Genomic DNA, 12,832 nt, shown 5'->3' on the forward strand with positions numbered 1-12,832 from the left:
CAGATCTTTTCACCATATGAGTTTCTCTGTAACCCTATCAGATTATAATCCTCCATATTAGGGAAAAGGTATTCCCAGAGTCCAGTAACTTCAGAGCTACAGGGGAACAAACTTACAGCCTGGGAAATAGGGAGCAGAGAATAGTGAAGAATACAGGTGTCAAAAATGGTCCCACAAAACAAAATAGAAAAAAGCACAATACAAAGTGGCTAATTTCTCTTAATGTTCTTAAATTCCTATTTAGTGTGTTTTCAAAGCCAGGTGATGGGCCACACAAAATAGTCATTCTTGTTACTTTTCATTTTTTTGTGGGTCATGGGGCTTGAACTCTGGGCCTGGGCGCTGTCCCTGAACTCTTCAGCTTAAGGCTACCAACCTACCCCTGAGTCACAGCCTCACCTCCTGTTTTCTAATGATTAACTGGAGATAAAGAGTCTCATGTTCTTTAGTGTGCAGGCTGGCTTTGAACTTCGATCCTCAGATCTCAGCCTTCAGAGCAGCTAGGATTATAGGTGTGAGCCACCACATCCGGCCATTCTTGCTAACTTTATAAAGATACTCCTCTTTAATCAAGTCTGATCATTTTTAAAAAATCATTTTATCAATTTTATCTAGTCTGATCATTTATTTTCCACACTTAGAAATAGTTTTTAGAGGGGCTGGGAGCGTAGCCCAGTGGTAGAGTGCTCGCCTATCACGCATGAAGTCCTGGGTTCCGGTACCACATACACAGAAAAAGCTGGACGGTGCTGTGGCTCAAGTAGCAGAGTGCTAACCTTGAGCAAAAATTGTCCAAGGATAGTGCCCAGTCCCTGAGGTCAAGCCCTAGGACAAGCCTTAGGACTGGGAGAGAAAGAAAAAAAATAGTTTTCAGATTCTTATAAAAACAAATCTACTATGAAGACTAGATAACTTCTAAATGTATTTCAAAGAATATTCATTTATAAACTCTGAAAAACAGAAACAGCACAGGTCGAAGAAGTAATACTGAGAGAACCTAAATTCTGAGGTTAAAAAAGTAGCAAAATGGGTGCTTTGGGGAACCAATTAAATTGCTGTGTATTTTCTTTAAAGTTACTATGTATTCACAATACTGTACTTATATAAAGATAGAATTGCATCAAATATTTAATTCTATTATTTTCAACAGGAAATTGACAATGTCTCCAGGATCACAAATCTAAGAAGACCTCATCAGGGAGATACTGACACAAATTCTGCCAGTCATAAAACAGATCTTCTTGAGTGTAGAGGTTAAGGGATGTTACTGTGACATTTCCATCAAATGAAGACAAGTAAGGGCAACACAGAATACATAGAAATTAAGGTGTCACAACCAAAGAGTGTTTCACAAACTCAAGCTGAGAAAATAACTTGGAAAAGGGAGAATGAGATGGCAGAGAGAGAAAAAGAAGAGAATAAAAATGACAGAAAGGATCAAGGCAAAAAGAGGAGATAGACATGTTCATATAAGTTAAAAGGACAAAAAAGACACAGAAATGAAGGAGAGGTGACAAGGACAACTAAAGGGACAAGTGTAAGGAGGAAGAAGCATTACCTTATTCCCACTAACAACCCACTTTGCCCATCTTGTTTCTCTGCTTTTGCAGTGTGTTTTAAAGATGTCTCTGAGAAATAACTCACCTACCTGAAATGCCTTATTCTAAATTATTTTGGAAAAAATCTAGAAAACCTTCCAGGTCACTGTGCAAAGTCCACTCCAGAAGGAATTTACCTTTGCAGTTATTTGAAACTCCTCATGTTCTTTCAACAGCTCCTGGGTGTGCTGTATGCTGGACCCTGTAGAGGTATGTGTGGAAAGGTAGAATTCCCCATTGTCATGGATCCACTCTAAAGCCTATTGAGGGAAAGAATGGAAAAATATTTAACAAGAAAAACAAAATTACTGAGTATCCTGTATATACAAGCTACCCCCTTGGAGAAACATCTTTTTTGAATGAGAAAATCAAAATTCCAAAGGGGAAAAAATAGGGCATAATCTTGTCACTTCTTGTTGCAACAATAAAAAGTTAAGTTTCTTATAGCCATGAATTATTCTAAAGGCAGATAGTACAGTGAAAGAAATCACAACCAAGATGACTTTTCAAGAATACAGAGAAGATCTGAATAGTGAGTGGTCTGTGAACCTTACAGTGTTAAATGTCCAGTGTTTGGGACATGTCATAGCAAAAATGAAAGTAAATTGTAACCACTAGGAAGTTTAGCTTCCAGACGGGCAATTTACTTCTGTCATGCTTGCCCATGGCTATCCTATCTTTAAAACAGTATTAATACTGATATGAATCAAGGTCATCTCTGCCAATTTCTCTAATCATGCAGCAAATTTCTTAAGCATGTACTGTGGCGCCAATGCCAGGAGGTCTTTGGGAATAAAAGCCTGTTGCAAATTCTAAGCCTGTAGATCAGAAAGGAAAACAAACAAGAAGGAAATTCTCAGAAGACAGTTGCAATGGCAAAGACAATTAAGAGACCATATCAAAAGGAGGTCGAGAAAGTATTCCAAGTGAAGACCTGAGGCTGTGGAGTAACAGAGAGATCCATACATGACATGGCTATGAGTGGAGCGAGTTTGGCTTGACACAGAGCAAGAAAGCAGGAGACTGGAGGTGAGATGTGGAGGGTAGCACAGATCATAAGATGTCACAGCCAGAGCTTAGATTTCTTTAGAAAAGCAAAGGCAGCTGCTATGTAGAAAAGGAATTAAGAGTTAGTAGAAGGGGAAGAGATCCAGATTAGAAGACAATATAGAACAGGGAAAGGCAGAGATGAGACACTTCTAGCATCCCTCAGACTCAAAGAAGTAAAAGTGGGAAGATAAGGAAAAAGGAGTATAAACAACACACCTGGTCCCTCTTAAATGAGTACCGAGCAGAGGCTTCTGGTGTTTTGCTTCTGTTCAGGCCAAAGTAGATGTCAAAGAGAAATGTCAAGGAGGTACCTGGGATTGACAATTCTGAAGACCAGAAATGAAGGTCAGGGCTGAGAGATACCCCAGGGAGGGAGATAAAAAGAATGGAAAGAGAAACAAAAACAGCACAAACTAAGCCCCAGAGAAAGGCAGCATTCAGAGTAGAGATAAGAGGAGAACCTGGAAGGAGGGGCCTGAGATGCCCAAGAGGAAGAACATGTCCAGAAGCAATGTGGGGGGGGTGTGGGGGGGACAAGTCCCTTTCCATACTTCCATCAGGGACAGTGACATAGACTTAATAACCTCAGTGTTCTACACTGAGAATATGAAATTAGTGAGGGAACTCAGGCTGTTATCAGTAAGCAGTAATTACTGGAATGCAGTGATTGTGGTATGGAGCAGAACTTGGGAGGGCTGCAGGACTAGCAGGTCATCATCAGTAATGGTATAAGCTTAACTTCTGCGCCAAGACAATTAGCATTTTTGCTTCTCCTGAGTGATACCTTGTCTTTTAACAGTTAATAAAGACATATGTGAAAAAATATAGAACCATTTCTAGTTAGGAACCAAAGCAGTCCTCTAATTAGTCTGAACTATGTTTGAACAATCTTTAAAATCAAAGTTAAGAAAGTACAATTCAGGGCTGGGAGTTTGGCCTAGTGGTAGTGCTTGCCTAGCATGCATGAAGACCCAGGTTCGATTCCTCAGTACCACATACATAGAAAAGGGCTGGAAGTGGTGCTGAGACTCAGGTGGTAGAACTCTATCCTTGATAAAGTCCAAGGACAGTGCTTAGGCCGTGAGCTCAAGCCCCTGACGGGCAAAAAAAAAGCAAGTACAATTCAACATCAACAAGCCACCTCATTGTTGTTTCATTAGTACTGTATCTAGTAAAGTCAAGTCATGATGAGAAAAAGGCCACCAGAGCTCCAGATCCACAACCAATAAACACTAATTTACCAAACTCAGGGTAAAGGAGCAGTGGTGGCCAAGTCCCTCTGTCCCAATTTCCCATAAGACTAATGTATCAAATGGTAATCAAATCTATTCCCTAGGTATAAAAACTATGGGAGGAAAATCTTCAAAATGTTTTTACTGATTGCTTCCTTCGTGGTAGGCTCAGAGTGTCACATATGGATTTAGAGGACAGTTCAGGTCTGAGTGAGCCTCCAGCTAGGACCTTGTCTCCATAGGTATAGTAGAAGTATGCCTTCTCTTCTGCATTTTCCTCCTCATAGTAATCCCCCATTAGGGATTACTAATATATACATTCTTACCCTACTATGAAGGCCAAAGGGAAGTGGCTGGAATTTAGACAGAATGTTTAAACAGACTGTACCCTAAACTATCTTTCATGACTAATGATCTTGACAAAAGCAATTTACTCCCAGTGACTTTACTCCCAGAAGGGGACATGCCAAATATACCCCTTTATCTTTTTTTTTTTTTTGGTGAGTCATGGGGCTTGAATTCAGCCTGGGTGCTGTCCCTGAGCTCTTATCGCTCTACCCTAGAGCCAAGCCCCACTTCTCTTTCCTAGAGGTTATGAGTCCCACGTCCTTTTGATCCTCTGATCTCAGCCTGAGTAGCTAGGATTACAGGCTTAAACCACTGCACCTGTCCCCCGCCCCCCACCTTTTATATCTTTGTCTCAGCCAAGCAAGAACCTTTTAAAACAATTTCAAATTAGAAATTTTGTCACAATTCTAACTTAATTTTAGACTGACTTTATCTAAAAGATAAACCTGTCTTAAAAATAGAGCCAGGTGCAGTGGCTTACCCCTGTAATCCTAGCTACTCAGGAGGCTGAGATCTGAGGATCAAGGTTCAAAGCCAGCATGGGCACAAAAGGACCTAAAAGGACCTGAGACTCTTATCACCAAGTAACCTCCAGAAACCAGAAGTGGGGATTGGCTCAAGGGTAGGGCGGTAGTCTTGAGCTGAAGAGCTCAGGGAAAGAGCCCAGGCCAGAGTTCAAGCCCCATGACCACCCCCTCCCAGAAAATGCGAATAGATAAATATAAAAGCAAATCTTGATTTATATAATCACAGGGCAAAGGCTTTTACAACACACACACACACACACACACACACACACACACACACACACACACGAGTGTCCTGGGGCTTAAACTCAGGGCACATGTGCGCGTGCACACACACACACGTCCTGGGGCTTAAACTCAGGACACACACACACACTTCCTGGGGCTTAAACTCAGGGCCTGAGCACTGTCCTTGGGCCTTTTCCTCAAGGCTAATATTCTACCACTTGAGCCACAGCACCACTTTTGGCTTTTCTATATATGTGGTACTGAGGAATTGAACCCAGGTCTTGATGCATTCTAGGCAAGCACTCTACCACTAGGCCACACTTCCGGCCCTGGCCCAGCTTTTACAATATTCTTTAAGTAATAATTTTAATTATTAGTTGTACTTGCCTTGTCTTAAATGTGAGGTAAAAGTAGCTGAGACTATATGGCACATTGGTTGAGGGTCAAAAATACCAAGTGTCATAATTTCACCACAATGTGAAACTGTTATTTAAAAGGCAAGATGTTTTTGAATGGCTTTTATGACAAAATCTGGCTATCTGATGTAGCTTTGAACATGAGGGGGAAGAGGAGGAGGGAGAGCTTAACCTGCTGACCTGCTTGGCGCTTCTTTCAAAAACAACATACTGCTGGCACTGGTCTAGCCGTCTCTTCCTCATGGTCCAATAGTGTAATACCCTGTTTTCCCGCTGGAAGAGTTCATTCAAGATATCTAAGAGAAAAAATGGGAAAGGTGTACATTGGTGCTATTTACTATCCATTAAGACATCTAAAAAAAAATCTCACATTTTTTTAGACATTTATACAAATGCCATAGCAATTATAACACCAGTAAAAACTTATGATTGGCCTGTAACATCTCAGGCTGGTTGTATTAGTGGGATATGCTAAGAAGAAAGGGAGAGGGAAGAAAGGAAAAAGCAAAATGGTAGAGCACTACATAGATACAAGTTTTTCGTCATTGTTTTTTGTTTGTTTGTTTGTTTGCCAGTTCTGGGGTTTGAACTCAGGGTCTGGGCACTGTCCACTGTCCTTGGACATTTTGTTTTTCTTTTCTCAAGGCTAGTGCTCTGCCACTTGAGCCACAGCACCACTTCCAGCTTTTTCTGAGTATGTGGTAGCGATGAATTGAACCTAGGTCTTTGCACATGCTAGGCGAGCACTCTTACCACTAGGCTATGCTCCTTTCCCTGAATACAGGTGTATTTGTTTGCTATAGCTATTTCATTTTCCATTCTCACAAACCTTTATTTCAAAGCATGAAGATAGAAACGAAGAAGCAGAGAAACATGAAGCTGAAGGAAAAATTTCTTAATACAGAAAAACTAAAAATGTCATAAGCAACCAGGACCACCATCAAAATGTGACATAAAAAGCAAAAAGAAATTATTGGGGCTGGGAGCCTTTGGCTCATGCCTGTAATCCTAGCTACACAGAAGATAGGTGTTACTTGGTTTTAGATGAATAGAACTTGCTAAACTCAGAGGACTGGATTGAACTAGTGAGACATTTTATAGCCATATTATTGGTACACTTCTTGAATCTACTTTTCAAAATAGTTTGTCTATATATATTATAGTTTTCATTTTCTTCTTACTCATATGCTCATTTACTTTGAGAAATAGTTAATAGTAATACATATCAACTTGAATTCTGTATTTCCTTTGTGCATTTTTTAATCTGTTATCAGCCCCTATATAATTCTTTTGTATTAGTAAACAGACACCGTGAATGAGTATTTTACCAACATGATGTGAACAATAAATAAACTGAAGTCCTAGACTCAAAGCCACCCTGTGCTGCTCACTTTTTACTTGCTGTTCTGGAGCTTTGATGTGTGTCACCATTCCTGGCATGTTGACGCTGTTCCTGTGCAGGTATTTTAGGAAGACGTCTGCATTCCTTCTAGCAAGCGTACATGCCTAAGAAATAACAGTAATAGTGTTAATGTGACCTATAGAAATATAAATTTTAGTTCATGTCTTTAGCTCATGTCACCTGGACAACCTGTTTGAAAAAAAAAATGTGTGTGAAATCCTGTTTCAATTAAAAAGTTATTCCCAACTGATAAGCTTCTAGACAGGTAGGGAAAGGAAGGCAGCCAAAGAACAATGGAAGCCCCACCCTAGGCATGCCCTCAGGCAACTGCATCCCCATTCAATACTTGACATAGGCCTGAAGAAAAACTCTGAGCTATTGTAAGACTCAGCTATGCATGCCCTGTGCATGGATTTCTATAAGGGATAGGGAATAAATACTTTCCATTCATGACATCTTAGGTAAAAGCAGCCATCAAGATCTAAATGAGTAAATATGCTCTGTTTTAGCTTTTGGTTCTTAGTTTGCCAATCCCTGGTTTAAACCATTATGTTTTAAGGTGGTTGTGTTATTGTATAATAGATTAACTGGCTTATATATTGATGTAGTAGAATGGACCAAGTAATTTCATTAATGCACAGAAGATTCCTGGTATCCACGAGGGACTAATTCAGGGACACAAATTCCATGGATGCAATGGCAAAAGTACATGGGTGTTGGAAGTTTGTCTAGTAAATATAGGCAGTGATTGAATCCCATTTTGCTTTTAATTTTCTTTATAGATAAGTTTATCTACTTTTGTCTGAGCTGACTCAGGTCCGAGATCCTCTTTCCTTTGCTGTCTCTAGGGTGGTCTCAAATTCTGATCTTCCTCCACTTCTTGAGTAGCTGGAATTACAGGTGTGAGCCAGCAGCTGCAAACCACTATAATTACTTTACATTTGTAATTTTATCTAAATATCTTTCCTAATTGTATTAACCAAGTGATTTTTCTTTTCTACCAAGTGGATTCTGGAGCATGAAAGCCACATTAAGAGTGATTCCAACTCAAGAATTTACTAGTGGTTGGCATCACAGTAACAAGGTAATGGCAGGAGTTGTAAGGCCTTGTTTGAGATAGTTCCTATTATTACCTGTGGAGACCACACTGGCTTTCCTAACTTCCTTAAAAAGAAAAATCACTATGGTAGAAGCAGAAAATACATTGCCAGATGCCGAGTCATAATTTAGTTTCCTAGAGTAAAAATAATTGTCAGAGGACTGCCTTATTAAATGCAACAGGAAATGATAAACTAGGAAACAGAATGTCGATGCAATGTGAAAACTAAACTCCACAAAGTAACAAGGAAAAGTAAACATCTCACTTATTTTTTCCAGGTCCAATTTGGGGTGCCAAGCAAAATCTTAGACATTTTTAAAAGTTGGAGAATGTGGAAACACTTAGTGTCAAATATTTCTAAATATTTTCACCACTTTTGAAGACCCAACTCTGACTTAATTGTATAAATATGATGTGTGTAAAAATTATGACAACAGTCTTGAAAAAGCTCTCATGTAAACTTCTTATATAGAAAGCATACAGCCAGTCTGAATATGACAGATTCTTTCTTTCTGTTTTTTTATTGTAATTAATAAAAGGGTTACATGATATTTGCCAGATAGAAGGTGCATTAATTCACATATATTGATACCCTTTCACATTTCTTGGTCCCCATTACCCGACAGATTCTTTCATAGAGAGTAAATACCAGTCCTCTGAGCAAGTCACATGTGCTTTGTGTCTACCACACCCTATATTTTCTCTTCTGAGACTTAACCTGTATTCCTAAAGAGGCTAAATTTTCAAAGGAAGTTTATTATAAATTATATAAACATTGAGTCAAGCAACCAACTAGTCACTTAATCTTCTTGTCTTCAGAATTGCCTGAGAAAAGTTTTCAACTTGCAGCAATTATACTTCAGATGAACCTGGGTGGATGGGATCCTGCTAATGTGCAGAATGCCAGAATCTACTAATCTTTAGCCACACAGGTGGCTTCTATTTCTTTCCCTACAAAAATCAGTTCAATCTCACATGGAAAAAAAAATTTAAACTTTTCTTTCATTAACTTGCTTATTGCGGATGCTGTTACCCCATCACTTTCTACACAAGTGAGAAAAGTGAAGTATGGGGGCTACCCATGCCTGGCTGCAGGGGTCCATCCTAGCTAACAGTCATGACACTCTCTACAGTCCTCAAGTGGGCCCTCTGGGTCTGTGCAGTGAGGTACTAGTCCCCAATACAGTCAGCTCCATACCTTCAGAAATGCTTCCTTCTGTTCCAGATGCTTGCTGATCATTGGAGTGACATGGTCTGTCTCAGAATTAGGGCCCAATTTATCCGCTCCACCACACCAGTCTTCTTCTCTTTTATACTCCTGCTCTAGGCTCTCAAGTACACTGCATACCTATGGGAAGAAGTTCATGCTTTAGGACCACAGCATATGATCAACATCACTGGAAGCACTTTTACCAATCAAATAGCCACAGTCTTTCCTTGGCTAAGGACAAATCCAAAGATCAAGGCAGGCGAGAAGACATTTTAGAGCAAGGACAAAAACAAAGCTAAATTTCCTATCTCCTTCTGGTATATTTCAAATCATAAACTTACAAGAAAAGTATCTTCATAACTACTTTCCAACCAATTATTCCTTGATACATAAGGTAGCAATAATAATTCTAATTCCAAGATGTGTCCTTCTTGCTTAACTTGGAACAGACTGGTTCAATGTGAATGAGCATATTAAGGATGACTGAGCGGTCCCACAAATATCAAGTCCAAGGTAAAGTATCAGCAGGGAATGAATCTCTCTCCTGACCTGCTCTGAGGTTTTGTAGAAGGCAACAGAAGCATTGACAAGCTTGAGGCGGTCTTCCATCTTGAGCATGAGCTGCTGCCAGTGCGAGGCCACTTTCTCAGCACAGTCACGGATCATGTCCATGTCATAGTGGTTGGCCTGTAACATGGCCTCAGCTTTCTGCTGCACCTGCAGGGCACTCTGATGTGTTTTCTAGGGAAAAAGACAAGAAGCTTATTCAGCTGGGTTTCATGTGCTGACTGAAGGAACCAGGATGTTTTTCACTGTAGAGAATCAACTTCAGTGAATACTCACTAGAATGCTTCTGAAATGATCTGTATCCAATCCAGTAAAAAAAGTTCTATTAGCTAGACACAACTGAGATTATATTCAGTTTAGATAATGAAGGATGAACTACATTAAGACCTCACAAAGTAAATCTTAGCAGTAGGTTCTTAGCTAAGAAACAGCAGAAAAGACATTCAACAAGTGATTAAAAAAAAGCCCATGAAATGTTCCAATTTTATTATTTCATTTGCTAGAGGCAAATGAACAAGTGGAATAAAGGCCAGAATTAACACCTTTTATTTTCATTTTCAAATGAAGCTCTAGACTCCAGTGAAAACTCTTTAAAGCACTAGTGATGTTTAGAAGAAAAGAAAAAATATAAAGGAAGAGTATTTTCTGAAGGTCTATTATCATGTAATAAATCTAAGAAAATCACACGACAAACCCAGCAACAGTCTTGCCTACATCTCCACATGGGAAAAACAGGCTTTACGAGGGCCTGAGAACCAAGAACTCTCCAAGGAAGAATGAGAAAGGGTTCAGCACAAGAAGCAACAAGGACTAGAATAAATTTAAGATTCAGAGAGGCAAAATCTTCCATTCCACTTGAAATTAATGGAAATGATCCCATAAAACATTCAGTATAATATCTACCTTCAAACTTAACCCAGACACGCTACTTAAAAAACTTTCAATTTAGTGGTGTTGTGGCTCAAGGGGAAGGGTGGTAGCCTTGAGCTGAAGAGCTCAGAGACAATGCCCAGGCCCAGAGTTCAAGTCCCATGACTGACAAAAAACAAACAAACAAAAAAAAACCTTTCAATTTAATCACTAGGTAACATTTGACTCAGTATATTTATGAAGTTTTCGAAAGCTGCCTGGAGTTGATACCTCAAGAAGTAGCGTCCATATGTGTCTACTGGCACTGAATAGATGAAAATACGTTAATTTAGTGAATATAGCGGTATCTGTGACTTTTCTCTCTGAATGACCATATGTATGTCTATAGAACCAAAAACAAGCTTTCTGTCACCAACTGTTCTATATGCTTTTAACTTTATTCTGAGCTAAGAATACTCACCAGAACTCTGTCCTAACCCCAAAGAAACCAATCCTAAAAACAAATAGTGTGTTTGTTGACAGTGAACATGTACACACTAAACTCACTAAAGCTTTCAGCGGTAGTTTGGCCCAACATTGACTTTCAACCTTTGTCATGATGAAATAAGCTACTTTTAAGGAGAGGTCATAAAGAGTTATTGGGATAGTATCATTTACTGAACTTACAATTTGCACCTGATCTTGATAAGACCTCCAAGAGCTCTCTTTGCTCTCTTTGCTGAAGCTGGATACATAGCAAGAATATGTATAAGAAGACCATTTATGTCTTGAGCTCCCTGATGCAGTACAATACCGATCAATCCTGCAAGAGTCCTTTCAGCAGGACAGAGGGATCCTAGCCACTTATATGCCTGTTATGAGACATCTGGATAGGATTTCTATCATCACTTTCCTGAGGTTGCTGTACTATTTTTCTCCTGAAATTACCATTGATACAAAGGAGTCTCTGGCTCCAATGGAGATGGCAGGCTGGTCTTCTAGGTGATGACAGAGATGGATGCTCCTTACCTCAATGGCGTGCTGGAACTGCTCATGCTCTCTCTGTAGCTGCTCTGCCTCCTGCAGTGAGCTGGCTGTGATAAGGCCAGCATTCAACATAGACTCTCCATTTCGGATCCAGCCCAGCACCTGAATGAAACACAGGTAACTCCAAGTGGAAGCCATTCTAGGGCACATTGCAGCACAAAAGTGAGAAAATGTGAATTTGCAAGGTGGTCTGGGACTCTCAGAAGGAATGAAATACTGGAATACTGAGTATTCCACTGGGATAGTTCCAATTCCTTCAGTAGCTCTAACCACAAGAACTACAGTCCTGTTTTTAGTGATCAGTGAGGGATGGGCACTGAATTATTAATATGAGCATAGGTCAGAATAGTCTGCAGATCTTTTTAGCAAACATACCAATACAGAATCCCCTGATGCTCAAGAGAAATAATTTTCCTTTCTTTCAATTATTTCCAGACATAATGAATACAGAAAATTTGCAAACTATTCAACAAAGGCAACTGTTTAATTTAATCTCAGTTAAGGGCAAGATAAACCAAGTATGGAGCACAGTGCTGTACAGGCTTAGGGTTCAACAGGAGATTCTTTAGTCTACACTCACAAATCAATTTTGACAGCAGAGGCCATAAATACTGTGGAAGTTCAATATGGATAACTATTTATAGCCAAGAACCTCAGTTATCTATACACTATTCTCTTATTTACTTAAAAATAAAACTAAGTTGGGAAGTAGAGATGTAGCTCAAACGGTAGTCCTGAGTGAAAAAATAAACTAAGCAGGAGGTCAAGGCCCCAGGTTTAAGCCTGCATTGGCATGAGAGAGAGAAAAAGAGCTAGACAGAGAGAGGGAAGGAAGAAAGGAGTAAACAAGCTCGGGTGGGTCTAAAAACAAAACTTCTCAGCTCATTTATAGGATGTTACAATTCTAGCCCATGAGATCAAAGCTGTAGTCTCTGAGGGAGTTCATGACAATATTGCTTTTCTAACACAGAGACCATCTTATTCTTGTTATTTTTCCCCCTTTCCTAATGCCTGGATATTGAGGTGATGATTAGAACTACAACTACTATAGGGCAATCACTACATAAAGCCACCTATATCCAAAATTTTGGCCTACTGTATCACAGGACCATTAAATGGACATTAACATGTACTACCTGTTGACTTGTCCTATAGAAAAAAAGTATTTTTAAAAAGCTTACTTACAAGTAACATCAAATTATTCCTTTATTTTAAATAGTTTTGGTATGAGTAAAAAGAAACATTTTGTTGGCAGGTCA

The 12,832-nt window shown here is 39.5% G+C and overlaps 1 protein-coding gene across 1 annotated transcript in view; it reads right to left on the reverse strand.

Moving 5' to 3' along the window:
• Trio (trio Rho guanine nucleotide exchange factor) overlaps positions 1–12,832 on the reverse strand; it is a 289,249-nt gene that overhangs the window by 123,853 nt on the left and 152,564 nt on the right. Inside the window, exons 16-21 of the mRNA XM_090332122.1 lie at positions 11,556–11,675; positions 9,660–9,851; positions 9,099–9,248; positions 6,791–6,905; positions 5,580–5,695; positions 1,736–1,858 (exon numbers count right to left, since the gene is read on the reverse strand). Of these exons, the coding sequence (XP_090188248.1) occupies positions 1,736–1,858; positions 5,580–5,695; positions 6,791–6,905; positions 9,099–9,248; positions 9,660–9,851; positions 11,556–11,675 (816 nt within the window). The remainder of the gene's footprint in view (positions 1–1,735; positions 1,859–5,579; positions 5,696–6,790; positions 6,906–9,098; positions 9,249–9,659; positions 9,852–11,555; positions 11,676–12,832) is intronic.

Source organism: Megascapheus bottae, chromosome 4 (genome assembly GCF_031878675.1).
Source record: "Megascapheus bottae isolate mThoBot1 chromosome 4, mThoBot2.hap1, whole genome shotgun sequence".
In the NCBI taxonomy this organism is placed as follows: domain Eukaryota; kingdom Metazoa; phylum Chordata; class Mammalia; order Rodentia; family Geomyidae; genus Megascapheus; species Megascapheus bottae.